This window comes from Cheilinus undulatus, linkage group 2, assembly GCF_018320785.1.
Source record: "Cheilinus undulatus linkage group 2, ASM1832078v1, whole genome shotgun sequence".
NCBI lineage: Eukaryota > Metazoa > Chordata > Actinopteri > Labriformes > Labridae > Cheilinus > Cheilinus undulatus.
The window spans coordinates 50,218,554-50,245,828 of NC_054866.1; the positions used below are offsets into that span (position 1 = coordinate 50,218,554).

General features: G+C 38.8%; 1 protein-coding gene across 1 annotated transcript in view; it reads right to left on the bottom strand.

Moving 5' to 3' along the window:
• si:cabz01090165.1 (uncharacterized protein LOC100333421 homolog) overlaps nucleotides 1–27,275 on the bottom strand; it is a 302,244-nt gene that overhangs the window by 28,214 nt on the left and 246,755 nt on the right. Inside the window, exon 10 of the mRNA XM_041809037.1 lies at nucleotides 6,723–6,906. Within this exon, the coding sequence (XP_041664971.1) occupies nucleotides 6,723–6,906 (184 nt within the window). The remainder of the gene's footprint in view (nucleotides 1–6,722; nucleotides 6,907–27,275) is intronic.

Sequence of the window (27,275 nt, forward strand, 5' to 3'; positions counted from 1 at the left end):
TGTTTCTTATGTTTAGTGACTGTTTGTTTATTATGTTTAGTGACTGTTTCTTCTGTTTGGTGACTGTTTATTATGTTTAGTGACTGTTTCTTACTGTTTAGTGACTGTTTCTTATGTTTAGTGACTGTTTGTTTATTATGTTTAGTGACTGTTTCTTCTGTTTGGTGACTGTTTCTTCTGTTTGGTGACTGTTTCTTCTGTTTAGTGACTGTTTCTTATGTTTGGTGACTGTTTCTTCTGTTTAGTGACTGTTTCTTATGTTTAGTGACTGTTTGTTTCTTACTGTTCAGTGACTGTTTCTTCTGTTTAGTGACTGTTTCTTATGTTTGGTGACTGTTTCTTATGTTTAGTGACTGTTTCTTCTGTTTGGTGACTGTTTCTTATGTTTGGTGACTGTTTCTTCTGTTTAGTGACTGTTTCTTCTGTTTAGTGACTGTTTCTTATGTTTGGTAACTGTTTCTTCTGTTTAGTGACTGTTTCTTCTGTTTAGTGACTGTTTTTTTCTGTTTAGTGACTGTTTCTTCTGTTTGGTGACTGTTTTTTTCTGTTTAGTGACTTTCTTCTGTTTAGTGACTGTTTCTTCTGTTTAGTGACTCTTTCTTCTGTTTAGTGACTGTTTCTTTTGTTTAGTGACTGTTTGTTTTATTACTGTTTAGTGACTGTTTCTTCTGTTTGGTGACTGTTTTTTCTGTTTGGTGACTGTTTCTTCTGTTTGGTGACTGTTTCTTCTCTTTAGTGACTGTTTCTTCTTTTTGGTGACTGTTTCTTCTGTTTGGTGACTGTTTCTTCTGTTTGGTGACTGTTTCTTCTGTTTAGTGACTGTTTCTTCTTTTTGGTTACTGTTTCTTCTGTTTGGTGACTGTTTATTATGTTTGGTGACTGTTTCTTCTGTTTAGTGACTGTTTCTTCTGTTTGGTGACTGTTTGTTATGTTTGGTGTCTGTTTCTTTCTGTTTGGTGACTGTTTCTTCTGTTTGGTGACTGTTTCTTTCTGTTTAGTGACTGTTTCTTCTGTTTGGTGACTGTTTCTTCTGTTTAGTGACTGTTTCTTCTGTTTAGTGACGGTTTCTTCTGTTTAGTGACTGTTTATTATGTTTGGTGACTGTTTCTTTCTGTTTGGTGACTGTTTCTTCTGTTTAGTGACTGTTTCTTCTGTTTAGTGACTGTTTATTATGTTTAGTGACTGTTTCTTCTGTTTAGTGACTGTTTCTTCTGTTTGGTGACTGTTTCTTCTGTTTAGTGACTGTTTCTTCTGTTTAGTGACTGTTTCTTATGTTTAGTGACTGTTTCTCATGTTTAGTGACTGTTTGTTTCTTACTGTTTAGTGACTGTTTCTTCTGTTTAGTGCCTGTTCCTTATGTTTGGTGACTGTTTCTTATGTTTGGTGACTGTTTCTTCTGTTTAGTGACTGTTTCTTCTGTTTAGTGCCTGTTCCTTATGTTTGGTGACTGTTTCTTATGTTTGGTGACTGTTTCTTCTGTTTAGTGACTGTTTCTTCTGTTTGGTGACTTTTTCTTATGTTTGGTGACTGTTTCTTCTGTTTAGTGCCTGTTCCTTATGTTTGGTGACTGTTTCTTATGTTTGGTGACTGTTTCTTCTGTTTAGTGACTGTTTCTTCTGTTTGGTGACTTTTTCTTATGTTTGGTGACTGTTTCTTCTGTTTAGTGACTGTTTCTTATGTTTAGTGACTGTTTCTTATGTTTGGTGACTGTTTCTTCTGTTTAGTGACTGTTTCTTCTGTTTAGTGACTGTTTCTTCTGTTTAGTGACTGTTTTCTTCTGTTTAGTGACTGTTTCTTCTGTTTAGTGACTGTTTCTTCTGTTTAGTGACTGTTTCTTCTGTTTAGTGACTGTTTCTTCTCTTTAGTGACTGTTTCTTCTGTTTAGTGACTGTTTCTTCTCTTTAGTGACTGTTTCTTATGTTTGGTGACTGTTTCTTCTGTTTAGTGACTGTTTCTTCTCTTTAGTGACTGTTTCTTCTCTTTAGTGACTGTTTCTTCTGTTTAGTGACTGTTTCTTCTCTTTAGTGACTGTTTCTTCTGTTTAGTGACTGTTTCTTCTGTTTAGTGACTGTTTCTTCTCTTTAGTGACTGTTTCTTCTGTTTAGTGACTGTTTCTTCTGTTTAGTGACTGTTTCTTCTGTTTAGTGACTGTTTCTTCTCTTTAGTGACTGTTTCTTCTGTTTAGTGACTGTTTCTTCTCTTTGGTGACTGTTTCTTCTCTTTAGTGACTGTTTCTTCTGTTTAGTGACTGTTTCTTCTGTTTGGTGACTGTTTCTTCTGTTTAGTGACTGTTTCTTCTGTTTAGTGACTGTTTCTTCTCTTTAGTGACTGTTTCTTCTGTTTAGTGACTGTTTCTTCTGTTTAGTGACTGTTTCTTCTGTTTAGTGACTGTTTCTTCTCTTTAGTGACTGTTTCTTCTCTTTAGTGACTGTTTCTTCTGTTTAGTGACTGTTTCTTCTCTTTAGTGACTGTTTCTTCTGTTTAGTGACTGTTTCTTCTCTTTAGTGACTGTTTCTTCTCTTTAGTGACTGTTTCTTCTCTTTAGTGACTGTTTCTTCTGTTTAGTGACTGTTTCTTCTCTTTGGTGACTGTTTCTTCTGTTTAGTGACTGTTTCTTCTGTTTAGTGACTTTTTCTTCTGTTTGGTGACTGTTTCTTCTGTTTGGTGACTGTTTCTTCTGTTTGGTGAATTTCTGAGCTGTTAGTGCTGCTTGTGAGTTCTTCTGAAAGCTTGAAGCTGGATGTTTACACGATTCAAATGTAATTTTGAATAATTGGTTATAACTTAGTAATTAGCTTGCATTTTTCCATGTAATAACTTGGCAATATGGTAATATTAAGGAAACATTTACCTTGTAATAATTTATTAATTAACAAGTAATTGATTGTAATATTTTACCAATTCTCTGGTAATTAGGTGGTATTTGCCCCTGACCTAACCTTGCATAGCAGATGGATACGCCCGTTTCTGTGTCTCTCACTGGCGAATTCATCTTGCAAAGCTCCCATCTGAACCGTTTGGGCCCGGTTAGAAAGTGACAGGACCAATCAGCGATGAGGGGCAGTACTTTTGGGCGCGGCAGAGTCATGACGTATGCAAGCAGCAACAAGAGACCGGTGCAATTATGGCGGAAGAGATTAGTTGCTGCTAAAGCGCCAGTTTTATCAGAACTTGATGACATTTCTTCATTAAAAGAAGAACAAAGAACAGCAGTGAGTTGTTTTCATTTCAAAAACGACAAAAGTCGTGTAAAAGTGATAGACAGAATGTTCATCCAGTCAGTTTTTTTTTTTTTTTTAAGTCTCTGCCCTTTTCCAAACTATAAATGGTTTTCCAGATGGATGTGTGAAACAAATCCATCTGGTGTGTCAGGTTACCCCTGACCATGACCCCCTACCAATAACATCACTTCAAATGTGTGTTGGATCAGTGGCACTGGTGCAAGCAACCAACAGTTACTTCATTTTGGAGCTTACAATTGTGTCAAGCCATTACAGAGTTCTGGTTTTCAACTCACTTATTTGACTTTAAGACCCCCTTTAATCAATGTTTCTGTCCATCTTTGCAATTTTTGGATCACTTTTAACTTTTCTCACCATTTTGTTCCTGCCCATTTTTTTGCCTATTTTTTAGCCACTTTTAAAATGATTTTCACCATTTTTTTCTGCCCATATTTGCCACTTTTTTTGGCCACTTTTCAACAGCTTTTCAACATTTTCTGCCCATTTTTACCTTTCTTCGCCCATTTTTCTTGCTGTTATTCAATTTTTCTGTTTTAACCATTTTTTTTTTTTTTTTTGCCTTTTTAGCTAATCTTAATCCAGCTGCCACTTTTTAACCATTTTCGCCATCTTTTTGCCTCCTTTCACAATTATTAAATTAATTCTCCTTTAGATTTATTTCTGTTCCTTGTGGCTTTTGGGGCACATCGTGCTTAGCTGACATCACGCTCAAGATGATTTAGTTTAATCTGCCCAGCTACATTGTTAACATTACAAAAAGGTCCTTCTGTTTTATTAAAAGCAGATTTCATTTTGAAAAATGCTGTACTGTACTACAGCATAAACAAATAGATAGATAAAACAGATTTTTTAGTTACTTTGATAAAAGTGGTTATTTTTCAGGTTAAATATAAAATACGGTAATTGTAGCTTTACTTATCAATAGACCATGACCTTGCTGACCTCCATGGGCCCTCTATTAGACTGCGCCCCAGAAAGCCCTCCTCCTTATCCCTCCCTTATGGGCAGCTTTGCCAAAAGGTAAATCACAGCACATTCAGAAGCTTTAAGACCCCCTTAGCTTCTTTTGTTTTTCTTGTGTTGCAGCCTGATGCTACAGTTAGAAAAAATCATTCTCATTAATCTACACTCAGTATCCCATCATGACAAAGAGAAAACAGAATATTAAACATTTTGTAAATTAATTAGAAGTAAAATATGGTAATATCACATTAGCATACGTATTCAGACCCTTTGTAAAAACACTTGAAATTTGCTCAGTTTCCGTTTTTATGTTTGTAGTTTTTCTATTCAATTCAAGGCTCTTCTGATAAGATCATCTTTTATTTGACATCATCTAATTATTAAACCATTATTATTTATTTATTTTAAAATCATACATTTACAGTCCTCAGGTTGTTTTTTCAGAGACCCTGGGTGACTGGAGTAGAAGGAGAGATTTAAGTATTGTTTAATACAGTCCCCAAGAGCCCAAGCCCTCGGCAGCGCTCTTATGAGTGTGGTTTGCTTTTACCCTAATCCTAACCATGGAAATTACTGGAAGTTACTCAGGAAGGACTCACTTTAACCCATTAAAGCCTGAAAACACCAATTATAGTTAGAAAATTCTAATTTTTTGGAACTGAAATGTTTTCTTCACTTTCTGCTGAACTCCAAAAAATCCAAATTTCCATAAAATTTAACATTTCATTTGATACATTAAGTGTTTTTGGTAACTCATAATCCACTTGAGGGCATTTTTATCATTTATCAGATTGTATTCAGAAGTTTTTTTTGAGTCATTTATGATCATATTGATTAGATAGAGTTATCATAAAAGTATGTATCAAATATGATACAACGAACTTTAAGGGGTTAATTTAGTGGGCAAAAATAAAGGAATTACCTGGGAATTATCAAGCAACTTAAATAGAAAACCATCATCTTATTTCTAGGAATTAACTTGGTAAAATACCACCTAACTACCAGAATATTCTCACAATTTCACAAGGGTCAGGGTTAGGGTAGGGGTTAGAAGGTTGGAGTTAGGAAATCTCATCTCCCATCGACCTCTCCATGATGATCAATGACACCAAAGTTGTATAGGCTTAGGATAAAATACCACCTATTTACCATAGAATTGCCACAATATTATGAGGAATTTCTTGATAACAAATACATTAATACTAAGTAACTACTTCCTGAATACTACCATGGTTCTGAGTTAGTATTCTGTAAAATACCAACTTATTGCTAGGTAATTACCACCTCATTCTATAAGAATGACTAGATAAATTATTAATGACCCACAAAAACCATCCCACTAAATTTTGAAGTCAACGCTGAAGAGAAGTTAGAAACAGGCTCAGAATGTCTATTCAAACAGTTGAAGTGAAGAAGACAGCTGTATTTTATGACTGAGAGCTGTTGCTGTATCCAACAATGAAGTCCTGTAAGTTAGCAGCACATTAAACACCTCCATCAGCCCACACTTACATTATGTTTAAGAGGCTTATTTCTCAGAGTTTTCATTAAGTGCTAGTTCTTAAACATTTCCTGCTGACTGTTTTTGACAGTATTATTTATCTAAAGAAGGATTTAAATTGGAGATGAGTTAAAGCCAGCACAGCTTGGCTTACAGCCCCCCCTTTCAGCTTAGATAAAGTCCATTAGATGGTGCTTTTCATGCTTGCACAATACTGCTGAAAACTTCCTGGGTGAGCTGAATGTGTGAATGAAAACAGGATAAACTTTCACCCCAACTTGGCCTAGAGATTTTCCTGCCAACCCCAGAGTAAATAAACCATCCACATGAGGTTGAGTTGTAACCTTACCCTGGATTTCCACAGACTCTACCTGCACTGCAATCTGGTGCACATTGGTTTTGCTTTTCTGGGGTTGATTTGCTATTACTTCAATATTATTCTGTGATTTTTTTAACTTCTGTCATGGGCGAGTACATTGGGGAGTTAAAAGGTTTATGTTTTCTATAAAGGATGTGTGGTTTCATGTAAAGTTTTGTGGTTTTCCACCTCAAAGTTGACTTTCCTTCGTCAGTGGTGCTGTAGTAGCTGTGTGACCCACTGACTGACTGCTAACCTGTAGTCTGTACCATAAGATCGGGTGTAATGTTGATAAAGTGATGATTTACTATCAGGAGTTGGTGTATTGGGTTGTGTTTTGAGCTTAAGTGGATGCTTTGCACATTTTTCCTGCTGTTTGCATCATCCTGCTCTATGTGAAACTGACTAGAGAGGGAGCAACTTGCTCAGAGAGCACCTCATGTTTAGATCGCTGTGCTGACTGAGTATGTGGAAATTGGGGGTTACACGATTCACATGTCTGTGTCGTGAGATATACTTCACATTCACAGTGTTTAGGAAGGACAGAAACTAAAAAAAAAAAAAACTTGCAAAGCTATAAAATTAGTTGACTTCTATCCAGAGTGTAGAACCTTGGACTAAAAGCTAAAGGTATACCTTTGCCCTCTGAGACACTCACCTGGTCTCGTATGGAGTGACAGCGTCCATATTCCGACTCTGTGCTGAAGGACACGCAGCCCACCAGCTTAGTGCCGGTCAGGGCGGTGATGCCGTCATCGTAGACAGCCAAAACACACAGCTCGTAGTCCCGCGATGACGCCAGGTCGCTCAGCAGGAAGTACTTGTGGTTGGCTGGGATCATCCTGAAACACAGAGACAAAGAAAGTTGATCCAGGTTTGTCCTGTTTGGTTGAGTATTTGTAAAAGATAAACTCAGTCTCCTCTGTGTGGTATGTCAGCTTTATTTTCTCCCTTACAACTACAGGAAGCAGTGGCAGAATCAGGATGTTTAAGGGGTGGGGGTGGAGCATTTCGAATAAAACAGTTAAACATCCCAGTTAACCCTTCAAGCCCTAGGCTGTTATTTTAACCATTTTGTCTCGCCTGGATTTATTGTCATAAAAAGCTTGTAAAACATCAACCCTGTGGTCACAGTCAAGCTCTAAACATCCTCTTTCCTGGGCTTTAAGAACATGTGTGCTGCAGTCATGGTGCTTGAATTAAAAAAAAATAGTTAGGACTATCAAGACAAAAGGAAAAAAACTACACAGAAACTGAAACTTCTAGATTTTTACGTTGGTTAACTTTCCAGGAATATGCTGAGAACAGCCTGACCATTCAGCAGTGACCTCTGTGTGGAGGATGTCAGTGATCGTCCTCAGGACATTTATCAAGTCAGCAGTCTTCCCCATGATTGTGGTGTGTGTACTGACCCAGAGTGAGAGAATGAGGATAGGGATGCACGATATTATCAGCTTGATTTTAGTATCTGTAGATATGAAAATTTCTGCCCATAGTTACAGCTGATATTTTGACTACTAAAATCAGCCTGTATCAGCAGTAAATATTAGCCATATGAACAAATAAGTCCGTTTATAGATTGGATCAACAGACCTTCACCAGCTTTAGACTTTTTCTTTATTCGTTATCATCCCTAACATTTTAAAGTCAGTTTTAAGGACTTAAATTTGTCAGTGTATTCGTTCTCAAACTTTAAATTGTGTTTTAAAGACTGAAGTTTTCTGGCTGAAATTTTAATATCAGTATTGAAATCAGAATCAGCTTAAATTATTTTGTAAATATCGGCAAATCGGATTTCGGCAACAATCCAGTATCGTGCATCCGTAAGTGAAGCCTCAGGAAACTTTTACTAATCACACTTTCCTCAAATATTCTAATAATCAGAGATAGCAGATTTTGATTTTCATGAGATGTAAGCCATATTCATCAAGATTAAAGTGAAAAGTCTTGGAATGTTTGACTTTGTATAAAATTAATCAGGAACATGTTGAAATTTAACCTTCTGATGTAAACCACAGGAAAAAAAAACTTTTGCATGATATTCTAATTTTTAGATGTACCTGTATATTATACAATTCTCACAGTTTTTAACCATAATGTTAAAGAAAAAAAGTCATTCTACTAATATTCATGGCTAAAACAAATAAAATGCATCAGACTCAGTGTGCAAGGTCAGAGTGTCTGACATTTTTAATGGATTATTGACCCGAAGAACACATCTAGAAACCACAGCCTCAGTGTACAATGACCTTTAGAGAAGTGGTTCTCAACTGGTCCGGCCTCAGGACCCACCAGTCTGTCTTATGACCGATCGTGACCCAAGTTTCCAAAAAATGCTCAATAATGCATGTTTGGTAATTGGATATGTTGCAGTTTGGCACATGATTGGATCAAATCCCCTGATATACTAAAGAAAAGGGACAAAACTGACAAATTTTATATCCTCTTTCACCATCATTATGTGTTAATTGTTGCCAATTTTCCAGAGAACTTGTGAAATTACTTCATTGTCATGGGAAAAGTAGGCATTTATTGCAAGAAGAGGAGATAAATTAGTTGAAATGTTGATCGGAAATTTAAATTTATCTAAACTTCAGGACTTTTGCCACCTTTTTTTTCTGACACCTAATCACGAAAACTGAAAACTGCTCCGTGACTGCGACCCATTTTTGGGTCCCGACCCATCATTTGAGAACCATTGCTTTAGAGTGCATCCTAGACTTCACTTGGTCTAATTTTACCCACTAAGACACACCAAACAGGGCACCTAGTTGAATTTTGCCTAGTTAGACGGCACCAAAGAGGCCACTTTGTCAAATTTTATCCACTTAAAGGGACCTTAGAGGTCACATTGTCAGAACTGCCCCATTTAAAGGCCATCAAAGAGGGCACTTTTCAAATTTTGCTCACTTAGAGGGCACCCAGGATGGGACGTTAATGGTATCTTTTGGATTTGATACTGATAACAGCAAACCTCGTCTCACTCCACTTGCTTTTGCTGTTTTTCTGTGACCACGGTGTGAATACAACTGCTGTGATATAATCAGGAAGTCGTCTCCAATTGGTCTGTTAGAGAGACATTTTATTTGTTCCTCCTCTGCTTAGAAGTGATAACAACAGATTGCCTATCGGTGATAGTAGTCCTCCTCCCAGTCCTCTCCATGCTCTCCATCACCTGGTTTTCTGCTCTCTGTCTGGTAATGAAGAAATACCTTTGTTTGCATGAGTCAACACTTCATTGGATTGTAAGTGTGCAGTTTTATCTACATGTCAAAATAAGAACAGGAGCTTAGAAGGAACAACAAATCTCTCATATTTCTTCTTTAAATGCTGGATAATGATGACCAGTTAATGAAGCTGTTTGGGTAGAGGCAAAACTGTTGTTTTTTTTAGACAGTGAGACACATTTCCACGTATTCTGGTGCTTTTTTGGATGTCAAAAGTCTTGTAGGTGCATACACTTAACCCCATGATTAAACACAGCAGGGTCATGCAAGCTCGAGGAAACACTCGTCTAATTATTCACACTTTATGCCAACATTTTCTTGAATGTCATCCGGTAATGATACAGTGATTACAGACGATGACAGAGCTTCAACACAGGGCCAGACAGCCGCAATTTGAGATTTCACTGAAACTCTGACAGATTCTCAGGGAAAGGGGAGACAAGGCTGACAATAAAAGTGGTTAGATGTGTTTTGAACCAGACAAAAAGAAGGAAATGAATTTGTGGAGGCGCATATTGAATTTTTTTCTGTCACAACAAAATGCCTGAGTATTTTCTTGTACATGCAATACTATTTAGAGTAATACAACTTTGGAAAAGTTCTTTTACAGAACTATTTTTCCACTTTATTGCCATGCTAGATGGGTTATTTCATCTGTTTTTATCTGAACTATGAGAAAATACCAGCAGCTTTCACTCTCGCCGGCTTTAGGAATCTCAGCTGTGTCAGGGATCTGCTTTAACACTTTAACTACAATAGGAGCCAAGAATGAATGCTGCAAGAGAAAATTCTACAAGGTTAGTGGGATTGGCAAACTTGACTGAAACAGAAAGCCTTTCTGGATAAAGATGAATGTCAAAGAAGCTTAAAATATGTTTTTATACTGCATCTTTTCCAAGTATTTAAATATTTTGAGCAACAGCAAAGAGTGGCAAAATCTGGGGGAAAAAGTGGTATTTAATGGTAAAAGGTAGCTTAAATGGGTGAAAAGTGGCTAAAATATCAGAAAGCAGGATAAAAGAATCAAAAACTGGGGGAAATGGGGCAAAACTGGATAATAGTGCCAAGAATGGGCATAAAGTGTCAAAAAGAAATGACAAAAGTAGCCTTAAAACAGTAAAAATGGATTAAATGACAAAAAATTGTGATGAGGGCAATGAAAATATACAGACAAAAAATAAAGGCTGACAAGTAAAGCCAACTGTATAAGAGTGGAAAACAGACTGATTAATGTGACTTGAAATGGATAATTTCTGAGGTCAAAGTTTCCATTTTTTAAGATTTTCTGGAGAAATAATATTTCATATTTAGACATAAAAGAGCCACATGTGGCTCTAGAGCCATGCGCGGAGTAACACTGGTTTGATCAATGCATTAATCACTGCAGAAAATTTTTTAATTTAATTTAATCACAATTATATTCTTTAAAGGAGCAACATTTTAGAAATCAACTTCTAGATCCAGAAATTAAATGTCAAACTGTGTCATGCACACAGGCTAAAGTGAAACAAATAAAAGATATTGGTTTGGCTGTTTGAGGTCACGTCTCATCCATCATCTTTTTATCGATGTCAGAACTAGGACTGTGAGGTTTTGAAATTCTCTTTCTTTGTTCCCTCTCAGCTCACACCTCTGGATAAATGTCTCTCCGCTTAATTCTTTCCGTTTCCATCTTTCCTTCTTTTTCCTGCATCCTCCACTGTGACATTTCCTTATTTCCTCTTCTTCTCCATCACCTCGTCTGCTCTCTCTCATCATGTCTGCTCGTCTTCTTCGTCTGTTTTCTCTCCCCACATATTTTTCTTTCCCCCGTCTCGGTCTTTATTCTCTCTCTCCCTTGTACCCTTTGATTTTCAGGTTGGAAATTGAAATTGCTACATCGCTCTCCCTTTCCCTTTTCTCTTTCCTGCGTCAGTCTTTCCTCTGTGTATATTCTCTCCTTCTCAATTTTCTTCTTCAGCTGCAATCTTTTGCATTATTGGAACAATCCTGTTTTTTCTATCAGAACATTGTGTTTGATCTCCACTTCTGCTTCTCTGCATCACAACTACAGCCAAAGTCATCACAAAGGACACAGCTCTACGTTAATACAAGAGTTTAAATGTGTGCATGAGGACAGACAGGTCAGAGACTAAAGAACGGAAAGGGACGCATCTTCACTTTAATGTTAGACTGAGTCTAATAAAATACAACAACCTGACAAATCCTGATAAAAGACGTTAAGATAAAAACCCAAACAGTAACTACAGGAGATTAGAATAGAGTGACTGACACACAAAAATGTCAAAATCACATTTTAATAGGCCAGATAAAACAGCCATCAAAGTTTAACTCCTTCTACATGAACTTCCATGACTATTCAAAAAAACATCAATGTCTGATGAGAGTTAGATAACAAGGGAGGCTGAGTTTAAGTAACTCTAAAGGCAGACTTGAGACTTTGGACAAGAGGTGCCCAAACGACAGCAGAATCAGTGCAGTTAAGCCCATATCTGATACGGCTGCTTTGTTGTCCCGACACAAGCAGACATTCACCATGTGAAAACACAGAGCAGGTGATGAATATGGATGCCACCATCTTTATACCTTTTCCACTTTGAAAGTAAGAACTGCAAATTCAACATCAGACCCATCATTTCAACTGAAACATCACATTGACAAAAGTATTCAGACCCTTTGCAAAAAACCTTGAAATTTAGTTCAGCTTCTTTTCCTTTGCAAAATTTTGCTTCATATTTTGACCTTTTAAACTCATGATTTTTACTTATTTCTAATATATTTGCCTTTAAAAGACATTATTTTCAGTTTCATTTTTCTACCTTTTTGAACTAATGAATACTTTTCTCAGATTGTGATCCTTTAAACTTATCTATTCAACTTTTTAAATGTCAAAGTCGTTTATCATCAGTGCTAAGTTTTTTTTTTTGCATATTTTATTACCGGTGAAGCAGGCTTGACAGTTTATGGTTAAGAAGGTGACCCTGTTAAGCCCTCAGGTTAGACCTGAATCCAGAACCCGGCCCCTGCTGTGACTGAGTTTGACACCCCTGCACTCCGCCATAAAGCCCAGACCAGTGGAGGTCTGCAGCGATGGTTGTCCTTCTGGAACTTTGTCCCATCTCCACACAGGATCTCTGGAGCTCAGTTAGAGTGACCATTAGGTTCTTGCACTGTATGCTGCTTTAGCACTTTCCTATGTCAACCTTGGCACTCTCCTAAAACTCCAGCAACCGGTCTACACACTTCCCAGATGTTAAGGGTCAATTCCGTTTCTCCCTCTTAGCCCTTATCTTAGCCCTTCCCCCTGGTTTTGCACATTTACATCAGGTGAAGGGGTGTCCCAATTCTCTTTTGAATCAAGGGCTAGGGCTAAGGGCTTCATAACCCTTGAAATGAAGATTTTCCACACTTGAAACCAAGGGGTATAATGAATTTCCCTCAGTGCACTGTGTTTTATTGTGAAATGGCATGACAGACTACGAAGGAGGTGGATAAATGTAAAAATATTTTTGGCATAATGATTATAGAAGACACAACAGCTGTGTTTTCTCATATATCCACTAGGGATGGGAGTTTATTGTATTTTTGGAATGTACAGGTGTAAACAACGGCTATTAATGGCATAAATATATGGAGATCAACATGGAGATCCATAGTATGAACACGATGGTCGAAGCTTTATTGTCACCTCTGATGACACACTGTTAATCGAAAGGGGTTGGTTGAAGGGGTAGGGCTAAGGGGAAAGGGTTAGGGGCGTCTGCATACATCATTGACATTTTGCCATTTTTTTTTCCAGGTATGCAACCCGCCAAAAACAGCCCTATGACATCCAAATATGTCTGATTTGTTTTGATGTGCTGAGTGAAGCTGCAGTGATATAGTGTACACGCTCTTCTTCAAAATAGAACCAAATCCAGTTGTTTAGTTTTCCAATAACAACAGCAGACTTCTGATTCTGAGCCACGATGTTGCACTTGTGAAATGCCCCTTTAATTCCCATAATTATGGGCAGAAGAGGAGGAGATTAGCTGAGGAGAAACTTTTTTCAGAGTAGTTATGATAATTGAATTTGTCCTCATCAGTAATTTCACTCTTCACTGTGATCTGAGCTTTTACCTTCTCTGAAACAGAGCCGCTGAGTGATAGAAAAGTGGCTCTGAAGTGGCTGTTCAGACACAAAAGCAGCAAAAGGAGAATTTTAACTGTGCCACCCTTAAGATAATGGAGAGCCTGAGCTGCCATTCCTTTAAGTTAATCGAGTACACATCGTGATGGATGAGAGACGAGAGAGCGGCTTGTAAAAGAAGTGAGAAAAAAGAGAAAGAGGGAGCATTCTGGGCCGCACAGAGACAAGGGGAGAAGAAGACGTTATCAATGGAATGATAATGAAGCTGAGGAATGTGGGAGCTGTGAACTAGGTCACCCTCTCAAACTCTGAGATTACTGCCAACACTGGACAGACTCATCCACTCTGCTACAAAGAAAAACACAAACATGGAGGAAAACATCCAGCCATGAGGGTAGAGGGCTGCAACATACTACTGTCAAACACAGACAGCAGTACACAGTGGCAGACTCAGGGTGTTAGGTGTTAGGGGGGCAGGGACCGAAGTAAGAAAAGGCGACCCGTTGTATGCAGTGGGCACCAGAGCACAAAAGGTCATAAATTTATAGTTAAACACATTTCATCCCTGCTGGATATTCCACAGTCAACTGTAAGTGATATCATTAGAATGTGGAAGCATTTAGGAACAACAGCAGCTCAGCCATGAAGAGGAAGACCACATAAAATCACAGAGCGGGGTCTACGACTGCCATGGTGCGTAAAAGTCTCCCTGCTCTGCTGATTCCATAGCTGAATGGTTCTGAACTTCCACTGGCATTTATGTAAGCACAAAAATTGTGTGCTGGGCGCTTCATGGAATGAAAGCCTCACATCACCAAGTCCAACGCCAAGCATCGGATGGAGTGGTGTAAAGCACAGGAACACTGGACTGTGGAGCAGTTGAAACGTGTTCTGTGAAGTGACGGGGTGAGGCCCCTTATCTCAAGTGAAGGCCAGTCTTAATTCTTCAGCATACCAAAATGTTTTAGACCAGTGTTTCCCAACCATTTGTCCTCAAAGCCCCCCCTACATGTACCTAAGTACAGCAGAGACCCCCTGGACCAATGTGACAAACTGCTGCCAAAAATCAACATAGATTTTAATTGTTTCACTGATAAAACCTTTAAAAAGGCCTATGCATGCTTTCCTTGTAAAAAAGACCTTTGTATAGATTACTTAATAAGTGCTTCATCATGGTTTTAGTCAACATTTGCAAATCTAATTTTGGTTGCCTCTGAGCAGACAAAGCTTCATGCCCCCCTAAATGGACCGAGACCCCCTGTTTTCAAGCAGACCAGAGTGTGCTTGTTTGGTCCACTCCAGAGTTCGTGTGAGCTTTCACACCACTCCAAACGAACCGAACTATCTGGGAAAATGGACCAGAGTTCATTTAAAGTGAACCAAACAGCTCTGGTGTGAACGTGCCCTAAGTGGCACTTTATCAAATTTTGTCCACTGAAAGGGCCCCTTGGAGGGTACTTTATCAGTTTGTCCAAACCAATGACCTTATTTCTTCTTTTACTGAATTTTTGAATTTAACAATTTAATAAATCACTCCCCTCCTATTTCAGGTCCTGGTACTGCATAGATTTTGGTCAAGCACATACTGATAGATTTAAACACAGCCTGTGTTAAAAAAAAAAAAAAAAATCACAATTCAGTCTTATCTCTCCTTTAGTCTAATATTCTTAAATAATTAGTTTATGGTGTTCCATAACATAATTAGACATGAATGAAAGTCAAACCAAAGCTTTATGGCATTTTTCTGCCGCTTTCATCACCTTTTTTGATGCAAATCCACTTATGTAATGCCTTTCTTCCCAGGAGGAGCAGTCAACTGTTAAAGACTCCCTTTGGCCGTGTGTACCTGCACTTGTCTGTTTCTGTGTGTCTTATATATGATGCAGGTGTCAGGCGGTGCAGGGCAGTGCCTATTTATCAACACTGGAGCTGAGCTGAGGAGACAAAGAACTGAATTATGAAGCGCTTTCTGACCTGTGGGGCATTTTCATGTGTGTTCCAGTGGGAAACCTGGTGAAAGGGTAGGAGGGAGACAGACAGAGCGATAGAAAGTCTAGGAAAGTGGCTCGGTGTGAGAATGTATGGGTCTGTATGTGAGCAGGTGTGGGAGAGACATTATAGAAGTCTGCTCTATAAGTGCTGCAGCGTTAGACTAACGGTTGAATGAACGCCTGAGGCGCTCCCTTTTTTCACACACACCCGTACACCCCCCACCCTCCTGCACACACAACCCCACACTAAATGTGCAGCTTCTGTTATTGCCTGTGGTCCTGCTGTTGCTGAAGGTAGGTCATGTCTCAGCCTGGAGCTTCAGTATAAAACTTTATGCAGGAAGGTTGACCGTTGTGTTTGAGGTCAGAGGCTTTGGCTCCATGATAGAGAGGGATTTATGACTATTTCATCAAGCACCACATCATGCTGTCATCTAAAGAAATCTAAACAAATGAGAAACAAAGTCGTTGACATCTATCAGTCTGGGTTACTAGCCATTTCTTATGCTTTGCGACTCCAGCGAACCATCGTGAGAACCATTATCCACAAATGGAGAAAACTTGGAAGGGTAGTGAACCTTCCCAGGAGTGGCCTTTTTGTTGAATCATGAATTTACTGATTATCCACATTTTTCTTGAAAGATAACTTTGATTTCCCTAGCCACATCTAGGCCTGATTACTGCCAGACCTGTTGAATCAAGAAATCCCTCAAACAGAACCGGTCTGACAAAGTAAGTTAGACTGAAAGATCTCAAAAAGCAACACATTCATGACCCCATCTAAAGAAATTCAAGAACAAAATCAAAATCATTGACATCTATCTGTCTGAAAGGGTTACAAAGGTATTTATAATGTGTTGAGAGCCATTATCCACAAATAGGGAAAACTTGGAACAGTGGTGAACCTTCCCAGGAGTGGTCAGCCTACCAAAATGACTCCGAAAGTGCATCAACGACTCATCCAGGCCACAAAAGTAACCGAGAACAACATTTAAAGACTTGCAGGCCTCACTTGACTCAGTTAAGGTCAGTGTTCATATGACTTGTCAACAATAGCATCCATTGGGGAGTTCGGAGGCCAAAACCACTGCTGACAAATAAGAACCTGAAGGCTTGTTTCACATTTGCCAAAAAAACATCTTGATGGTTCCCAAGACTTTTGTGAAAATAGGCCTACTCTGCGGACTAATGAGACAAAAGTTGAACTCTTCCCAAAAAATCCTGAAGGAGAATGTCCCACCATCAGTTTATGACCACAAGCTCAAGTACACTTGGGTTATGGAGCAGGACAATGATCTGAAACACACCAAGTCCACCTCTGAAGGGCTTAAAAAAAGACGAAAAGGAAGGTTTTGGAGTGGCCTAGTCAAAGTCTGGATTTAAATCTGACTGAGATGCTGTAGCAAGGCCAAATGAAAACAACTCCGCAAAGAAGAGTGGATCAAAATTCCTTCACAGGGATGTGAAAGACTCATTGCCAGATATTGCCCAGTCTGAGCTTATGTCAGACTGGCTAGGTGGAAGCCTTCTCCCAGTGAGGACATCACATTGTCAATATGACGTTTCAGTTTTTTATTTTTAATACATTTGCAGAAATTTCTAATATCTAGTTTTCATTTTTTCATCGTGGGGTACTGAGTGTAGATTAATGAGAGGAAAAATGGATTTAAGTTTGCTTTCACACTGGGGGCCTGGTCCCAGATCTGAGTGAACTTGAGCCCAAAGTCCGGTTCATTTTGGTAGTGTGAATGCAAACAAACCGTGCCCGGGCACAGGGCCCTGGCCCACTTGGGGAGGTGGTCTCAGGGCGATGTGAATGCAACTGCGCTTGGATATGGGACACAACGCCGTATCAGCTTTTTGATGTCATTGTAAAAACTAAACTTCTTTCCACAGTGCAGCAGTTTGTTCCTCAATAAAGGGCGGAAATCTTCAGAATCCAGTCAATAAACGGTCTGTTGTGACTCACCATACAGATGAACACAAGTTGGAGTCAGTGAGAGGATGTGCAAAGGCAATAAAAGTCTTCTGTCACCTCTAAAACCGCTGTATCTGTGCAGAATGAGCCCATTCAATCCTCTGAGCTGTAGTAGATGTGCAGATATGAAGAGTGAAGTTGCTGGCATTGTAAAAAGTGATTTTAAATCATCCATGGCTGCAGGATGGACTTTTTGCCGGTTAAAACAAAAACAATCTTCGCTCAGGTCATGACCCGAGTGGTTGCCATGGTAGCTTCTTCTTCAGTTTAGTCCTCATGCCTTTAGCATGCCATAAAGCTGTTGCTTTAAGGTTGCATTGAATGTCTGTTGTTTATTTAATAGAAAATACACATAAATTTCACATAATTCTACTGATTTCCTTCTGTTTTGAGGGTGAAAGTAGAGAACAAGGAACTCTTTTGGGTGCATTTGAAAGCAGGCCGAGTTATGATGAAAAGAACACTTCAATGGCAAACAGCCAGTGAAGGTTATTCTTTATTTAACACTTTATATTCCACTTTACCCTTGCCTCGGGCACGGCACCAGTTAAGAATCCTGCATAATGAAAACCAGCAAAGAACCTAGATAATTGCAGTTTAAGTATGTCAGCATGACGGTGTGTACTGCTGCATTAAAGCTTCTGAATAATGCACGTCTCATAATGACGTAAAATATATTAAATGCCATATAGAGAGAAGCGTGACCTGAAGTGTTGCCTCTTTCTGTTCATGACGGCTCTGTGAATAATGCAACCTCCACAGCCGTGTGAAATAGAGCCACTCAGGATTTCATCCCAGGCACGACACTAAATCCAGCCCATCACTGGGGTTACATTTCATTTCAGCCACTCCATGTTCACATTCTGTATGTATGAAATGGCTGTGAGCCCCCATTCCTTTTATACTCCATTATTAAATGACACAGTGCTCAACGGAGAGAAATGTGGCTCAACTGCCTGTGGAAACACCCACATCTTTGAGTTTCGCTGGAGTGAAGGTCACTGATTTGAGTTTGCTGACTTTGTGGTATTTTCCAGGAATCCCGTTGTACCTGTGGTGGAGTTCAGGTCGATGAAAGATGCTTAGATAACAACACTCTTGTTTGGATATATTTTACTCATATTCTGTAATCACATCAGGTAATGCTCATTGATGATTATCATAATCTAAACTATGAGTCCAGGACAATACAGGCACCAAGCAGGAACAGAAACAAAGGCATAAGAAGATTTGGTTTTGTCATGAAACATCACATCTCTTTCACTGAGTACTGGATCATGTTCCAGTGGACTTCTCTCTCTCTCTCTGGTTCCAGTTTGGTTCAGTTTGTCTGATCAAGCCCCTGTTACCACAGCTGATGTCCATCCAGTCTCACTCGTTGTGAAGGGAAATCTGTCTCTTTCAAGAGATGAGATCATTGGTCTCGTCTCAGCATTTTGCACCAGTTTATCTTTTTAAGTGACAAAAACAGAGTAGAAAAGTGGTTTAATTAGTTTATAGTACATCAGTGTTTCCATTTAAAGCATGTTTGTGAAAAAATTAGGGAGAAAAGCTGTTAAAAAAGGGAAGCTATAGCCCCTCAACTCAGAACAAGACTCCTGAAGTCTCCAGTCTCCCTTCATCTGGATAGACAATGCTACTCACTAGGAGCTCTGCAGGGCTGAGTAAATTTTGATATTGATTGCCTCCATGCCAGGTAAACTAGCTACACCATGGGAAAAATCCCAAAATTTTGGAAAGTGTAGGGATAGTTCTCAATGTATGTTCAGCAGATTACTGCAGCATGCAGGGGTGTCAAACTCAAGGCCTGGGGGCCAAATCTGGCTCGTGGTACAGTTACACCCGGCCCACAAGTTCAGATCATATTCTTATTATAATGGCCCTTAAACATGAGGTCTGCACAGTTCATCCAGTAGAAAGATATAAACTTAACCTTGATGACATCAAATGTCCTTTAGTCATAAAAATGTGAAAAAAAATAAAGAATAAAAATAAAAAGATAAAAACAATGTGGGAAGAGAAATTCATTTTTGTTTTCAGTTCATGTTTTTAATTTTGCATTGCACAATTTGACTTCAATCTATTGTTTGGACTCTTGTTTCATATTTTTAACTTTTAAATGTATAATTTTGACTTTAATAATTTTTGTCTATTTCAATTTGTTATTTGGACTTTTTAATCTTATATTCTGAGTTTGTCAATTTTTTAATATTGACTTTATATCTCATATTTTGACATTTTCAACCTATAATTTTGACTATTAATCTAATATTTTAATCTAATATTTTCTTGCCTTAGAAATATGTTTGTGACTTTTTTCAAAAATATCTTTTCCTTTTAAAAGCATTATTCTAATATCTAATTTTGTGTTTTGACCTTTTGAACTAATAAGTTTGACTTTTTATTTTCAAATTTTGAGCCTTTAAACTTATCATTTTGATTTTTCAAATCTCAAAATCATTTATTATCGGTGCTATATTTTTCCCCATAATTTATTACTGCCTAAAATAAGATTGACAGTTTGGTTAAACGCTGACCCTGTTAAGCCCTCAGGTTAGACCTTAATTCAGAATCTGGCCCCTTTTATGATTGAGTTTGACACCACTGATTTAGAGCTTTTAGACCATAATCTTCCTCTATTCCTGTGGTGGTTTCGTGTACACTTGTTTTATTTTGGTGATTTCCGGTTCCGTTTTCCTGTGTTTTGGTGGCTAACTTCACTCTGCTTCTCCTGATGCTGCTGAGGCTAATTGATCACACCTGAGACCTCTCTGCAATCAAGCTCTCCCTCAAGAAGGCTGCAGTCTCGTGTCTCAGTGCCAGAGTATTGTCTACCTCTCACCGTGGTACTTCGGCAAACTCTGGTTTCCTCTACGTGATCAATCTGAGTAATTCTTCTTGTGAAAGTGTTTGAACTGATTTTTAACCGTGTCTCTCCTCCTTTTTTCCAGTGCCTCACTCCTGCCTCACGTCAGCCCCAAACCCAGTGCACTCTCACTGGATCCCTTCACTGCTCTGGACTCGTGGATCCCCTCCCCCCACTTCCTGCACAATTATATCGTCAATAAATCTGTTAAAACTCGCCATCCTCGTCTGCTTTTGGGTTCATCACACCACACATGCAACACATTCCCATACATTCCTGACAGCTGTCTTCACTTCCTGCCCCCACGTGGTATTCACATGCCATTGGGATCATGCGACCGCAAACAACCTATATGGCTGAGGCTGGTGACATCACAAGAGAGGTAGGACACCTCCTGTCAACTTTCATTGGCTATTGTAGGCACTAGACAAAGTAAGGAAGGTCTCAACTGGTTAAATGTGGTGTCAATCTTATAGCAAAAAACATACAATACCAAAGAGCAATGCTATACTGCATGGAAAAAGGTGTTACGGTAAACAAGGTACACAAATTTTGTCATGGTTAACTCCTACTTACTCATTTGTTAATTTTAACTCCAGTACTTTTCCACCAAATGCAGCTGAATGAAGAGGCAGGATGGGAGAACATCAGGATCATACATCAGCATGAGAGCTGACCACCGGGCTGAATGTGAAGCTGACAGCAGAGAGTCAGAGCGGCTGTACAATTATCACACCAGCTGATCCAATAATCCAATAATCCAACACCAGGAAATATGTGACAGACATGGAGCTTGATTCCTGACTGATGTAGAGAATTTCTGTTTGGATTTGGTTACAGTGCCTAAAAGGGGACTTTTCTGGAGATTCCTCATGACACTAAAGGTATAAAACAGGGATAATTCCCTTCATACCAGAGACACAAGGTCAGAGAGAGAGTTTCTCTGCATATCCTTGGCATCATCGCCTCTCATCCTCTGAATATCAATAAGGAAAGACGGAGAGAGAAACACTGAGAGGAGAGAGTCTGAAAGAGGGCGAGGAGAGGGAGGGAAATAAATGAGCATGTGTAGGAAGAGAAAAAAAGCATCTTTGTGTTGATGAGAAAAAATAAACCTGTCCAGGCACACATGTTTTTAATACCATGGCTCATTCACAGCTCAGTGTGTGTCTAATATCACACACAGTTCAAATGAAAGCAGCAGCAGCCTAGAGAGAGATAACGAACGTCTGCCTGAGCTAAGCTGATTGAAGTCAGTCCTAGCAAAACTAAATCATCAGCTACACAATCAAAACCCAAACCTCTGAGTCTGGGTACTAGGGTCTGTGGTCTGAGCCTCTACTGACTCTCATTATTCAAGTGCATTTGCCTCTCTACAAAACAAGACATAGGAGCTGCTCTGGGTGCACAAAAAGGTGCTCCTGGATGCATCAGACACCTCCACCCAGAAGTTGGCAGTAGAGAGATCTGTCCCATGGCGTATAGAGTGAGGTATAGTGATCAGAGCACAGACTGTATATGATGAACAAGACCAAGTAGCTAAAGTTTTTAAGTGTTAATTTTATTTTCCATCATATGTTAGCATTAGGAATGGACAGTTATACAGTATTTAGCCACAGTATTGCTTTAATTGGCATCATGAAGATGATCCTGTGTGATGCGTGAATATTTATAAATGCTTTCAGATTGTGTGTCTGTTTGTAGCAGCAGCGCCACTGTCTGTCTGTGACGATGCTGTAGACACGATTAAAGAACTCCTCTAATGATGTTGGGTTAATTTGTAGAACAACAAATCAGGAATTCAAATGACCTGTGCTTGTACAGGTGTATCTCAAAAAATTAGAATAACATGTAAAAGTTCTTTTGTTTTTCCTTAGATGAACCTCAGAAAGTTAAATGTCCATATATTCCAGATTCATCCCATACAAAGTGAAATAATTCCAGACTTTACTGTTTTAATTTTGATGATTACGGCTTACTGCTCATGAAAATCTAAAATCTATTATCTGAAAATATTTGAATATTGTGGAAAAGAAAGAATCTGCAAAGGTTTCCTGAGCTGTCATTCTCTCACTCTGGTTCAGTACACACAACCACAATCATAGAAAAGACTGCTGACATGATTAATGTCCAGAGGACAACCACCGACATCCTCCACAAGGAGGGTAAGCCACAGAAGGTCACTGCTGAAAGGGCAGGCTGTTCTCAGAGGCTGCATCAAAGCAGATTCATGGAAAGTTGACTGGAGGAGAAAAGTGTGGTAAGAAGAGGAGCACAAGCAACAGGGGTGAGCTCAGCCTTAGGAGGATTGTCAAACAACGCAGATTCAAGAACTTAGGGGAGCTTCAAAAGGAGTGGACTGAGGCTGAAGTCAAAATGGAGGGGCCCAGGAGATGTCCTAAACAGATGTTATAGCTTCTCACCTGGGTGATGAGGAGAGAAAGAACTGGACGGTTGCTCGGATGATTTTTTTAGATAATAGGCAACTAAATTTTAAACTTCTTTTGGAAATCAAACTCCCAAGGTCTGGAGGAAGATCTGAGAGGCACAGGATCAAAGGTGCTTGAAGTCCAGTGTTCTCAGTCTCCAAAGTCAGTGATGGTTTGAGGTGCCATGTCATCTGCTGCTGTTGGTCCATTCGTCTTCATCAATCCCAGAATCAACACTGCTGACTACCAGATTTAAGAGCCCTTCATGCTTCCATCTGCTGAGAAGCTTTATGGAGATACTGATTTCCTCTTACAGCAGGACTTGGCAACAGCCCACAGGGAAGCCAAAACTACCTAGGAACTGGTTTACTGACGCTGGCGTTACTGTGTCTGATTGGCCAGCAAGCTGGTCTGACCTGAACCTTGTAGAGAATCTCTGGGGAAATATGAAGAGGAAGATGAGAGACACCAGACTCAACAACCCAGACAAGCTGGAGGCAGCTATCAGAGTAATCTGGGCTTCATAACACCCCAGCAGTGCCACGGACTGATCGCCTCCATGACACATTGCATAGATGCAGTAATTTGTGTAAAAGGAGCTCCAACCAATTACTGAGGGTATGAATGAGCAGAATTTCCCAGAATGTCAACATGTGTGTATTATACATCCTCTTTTGGACTGACATTGAAATGCAAGTCTTGAAATTTCCTTCAGTAATGATGAATCTAGAATATAAGGAAGTTTCACTTCGTGAAGCACAGGAAAAATCAATTTTTTAAAAAATATATATATTTTTAGGGATGTATCTTTATACCCCTGCGCCACTGCACTCCCCAAATGCTCAACAAGGAAAATTCTTTAGCATTTGTTGTAAAATTACCTTATAAGGCACACACTCCTGACCTAAAAACGCTCTACAGCCCTCTTTTGGGTCCTGACCTACCAGCTGAGGAGCCCTGGTCTAGTGTGTAGCCAACTGTAACTTGCACATATTTTATTCAGGGAAAAGATGAGTGATTCAGTATGATTCGACTAAGACACCCACTAAACAAAGCCTCTTCTTCTGCCTTTAAAATTTGTGGTCGAATTCTCATGGTCATAATAAGGAGTACTGATGGGGAAGACACTGGGAGGAAGATATCGATTTTCTGGGAACACTGATGAATGCTGAAGAAAAGGGCAAACAAATTCAAACTTCTCTAGGTTGGTTGTTAAAAAGAGGAGGAGATGATGGTTATTATATTTGTCAGAAAAACACAAAATTTATGACAGCTTTAGGAGTCAGAGATGGAGAGGAGGCTAAAAAAAACAGGCATTTGCAGGCGCATAATCAAACATTTTGCTGAAAGAAACAGCTGTGCTGATGTTTGCACAAAAATGAAAGCAAGCTTATCTGTTTGACTAGAATCTGGGATTCAGATAGAGATGGAGAGATGCAGAGAAAGTGAGCCAGACAAAGAGTTAAGAAGATAAAACGAGAGCCAGCTGGCAGAGAGGAGAGTGGGCATCATTAGTAGGAAAGGTCAGCGTGGTCTCAGCATGTCTTAACTGAAGGAACTTATTACACACATGCAGGCACAGGGCTGTTTTTAAGAAGCTCTGTTAGCTTCATAGAGGACCGGATGCTGTGCTTGATAAAGTGAGTGAGGTCTGCAGATGATGGAGTCTAATAAAGATACTTGTTTACTGTATTTTTCCTCTGTGTTTCTATGGAGCTTCACAGATCCTGACCACTTTTTTTAATGGCTCTTATTCTGGAAGTCAAATCTCTCACAGACTTTCTGTAAATCCTTATTACAACACTCTCAATGCATGAACCAACCTAAGCCACCTGAATACTCACCCAGGTTTGAAAAGTTTTACACAGAGTCTCCTCTGTAGAGAAAACTTAAAAAAAAAAAAAAAAAAATCTTTACCAACATTAAGACTTACATTTTCTGGCAGTCTCAACTTTGGTGAAGCTGTGAGTTTGAAGTACACTTTGACCTCCTGCTGGCAGGGAGAGCAGAGCCGTGAGTGTGAGCAAGAGAGAAAAGCTTTTGATTTGATCTCGGTCTAAAAGGCCTAGTCGGCTGTCAGCCTCTGAGCTGCATGTTTTCTAACCAGGGACCCGGTGGGACACGGTGACATTTGGCTGATGGAGGGAGAGCTGAGAGAAAGGACAGGAGGGACGAGACGGGCACAGAGGTGATATGAGGGAGCGAGGGATGAGAGAGGGAGTGGGATGACATTCCAGTGACTTTGCAAAGGTCTGTTGCTGATGGAGTGACAGAAAAGTGGACAAGAGGAGAGGTGTAGAGGGAGAAAACAGTTAATGTCTCCAATCACAGCTGGTGTCGAATGTTACTCTGAACAAAAAGAAAAAACTGAAGAGTTACTGGGTAACAGAGAAGTACCTGGGAAAGAATGACTAACTAATAGCTAGTTAACCAGATAAAGAAGGAGAAACTAATAGCTAGTTAACCAGGGAAAGAATGAGTAACTAATAGCTAGTTAACCAGATAAAGAAGGAGTAACTAATAGCTAGTTAACCAGATAAAGAAGGAGTAACTAATAGCTAGTTAACCAGATAAAGAATGAGTAACTAATAGCTAGTTAACCAGATAAAGAAGGAGTAACTAATAGCTAGTTAACCAGATAAAGAAGGAGTAACTAATAGCTAGTTAACCAGATAAAGAATGAGTAACTAATAGCTAGTTAACCAGGGAAAGAATGAGTAACTAATAGCTAGTTAACCAGATAAAGAAGGAGTAACTAATAGCTAGTTAACCAGATAAAGAATGAGTAACTAATAGCTAGTTAACCAGGGAAAGAATGAGTAACTAATAGCTAGTTAACCAGATAAAGAATGAGTAACTAATAGCTAGTTAACCAGATAAAGAAGGAGTAACTAATAGCTAGTTAACCAGATAAAGAAGGAGTAACTAATAGCTAGTTAACCAGATAAAGAAGGAGTAACTAATAGCTAGTTAATCAGATAAAGAAGGAGTAACTAATAGCTAGTTAACCAGATAAAGAAGGAGTAACTAATAGCTAGTTAACCAGATAAAGAAGGAGTAACTAATAGCTAGTTAACCAGATAAAGAAGGAGTAACTAATAGCTAGTTAACCAGATAAAGAAGGAGTAACTAATAGCTAGTTAACCAGATAAAGAAGGAGTAACTAATAGCTAGTTAACCAGATAAAGAAGGAGTAACTAATAGCTAGTTAATCAGATAAAGAAGGAGTAACTAATAGCTAGTTAATCAGATAAAGAAGGAGTAACTAATAGCTAGTTAATCAGATAAAGAAGGAGTAACTAATAGCTAGTTAACCAGGGAAAGAATGAGTAACTAATAGCTAGTTAACCAGGGAAAGAAGGAGAAACTAATAGCTAGTTAACCAGGGAAAGAAGGAGTAACTAATAGCTAGTTAACCAGGGAAAGAAGGAGAAACTAATAGCTAGTTAACCAGGGAAAGAATGAGTAACTAATAGCTAGTTAATCAGATAAAGAAGGAGTAACTAATAGCTAGTTAACCAGATAAAGAAGGAGTAACTAATAGCTAGTTAACCAGATAAAGAATGAGTAACTAATAGCTAGTTAACCAGATAAAGAATGAGTAACTAATAGCTAGTTAATCAGATAAAGAAGGAGTAACTAATAGCTAGTTAACCAGATAAAGAAGGAGTAACTAATAGCTAGTTAACCAGATAAAGAATGAGTAACTAATAGCTAGTTAACCAGATAAAGAATGAGTAACTAATAGCTAGTTAACCAGGGAAAGAAGGAGTAACTAATAGCTAGTTAACCAGGGAAAGAATGAGTAACTAATAGCTAGTTAACCAGATAAAGAAGGAGTAACTAATAGCTAGTTAACCAGATAAAGAAGGAGTAACTAATAGCTAGTTAACCAGATAAAGAATGAGTAACTAATAGCTAGTTAACCAGATAAAGAAGGAGTAACTAATAGCTAGTTAACCAGGGAAAGAATGAGTAACTAATAGCTAGTTAACCAGATAAAGAAGGAGTAACTAATAGCTAGTTAACCAGATAAAGAAGGAGTAACTAATAGCTAGTTAACCAGATAAAGAATGAGTAACTAATAGCTAGTTAACCAGGGAAAGAAGGAGAAACTAATAGCTAGTTAACCAGGGAAAGAATGAGTAACTAATAGCTAGTTAACCAGGGAAAGAATGAGTAACTAATAGCTAGTTAACCAGGGAAAGAAGGAGAAACTAATAGCTAGTTAACCAGATAAAGAAGGAGAAACTAATAGCTAGTTAACCAGGGAAAGAATGAGTAACTAATAGCTAGTTAACCAGATAAAGAATGAGTAACTAATAGCTAGTTAACCAGATAAAGAAGGAGTAACTAATAGCTAGTTAACCAGATAAAGAAGGAGTAACTAATAGCTAGTTAACCAGATAAAGAAGGAGTAACTAATAGCTAGTTAACCAGGGAAAGAAGGAGTAACTAATAGCTAGTTAACCAGATAAAGAAGGAGTAACTAATAGCTAGTTAACCAGATAAAGAAGGAGTAACTAATAGCTAGTTAACCAGATAAAGAAGGAGTAACTAATAGCTAGTTAACCAGATAAAGAAGGAGTAA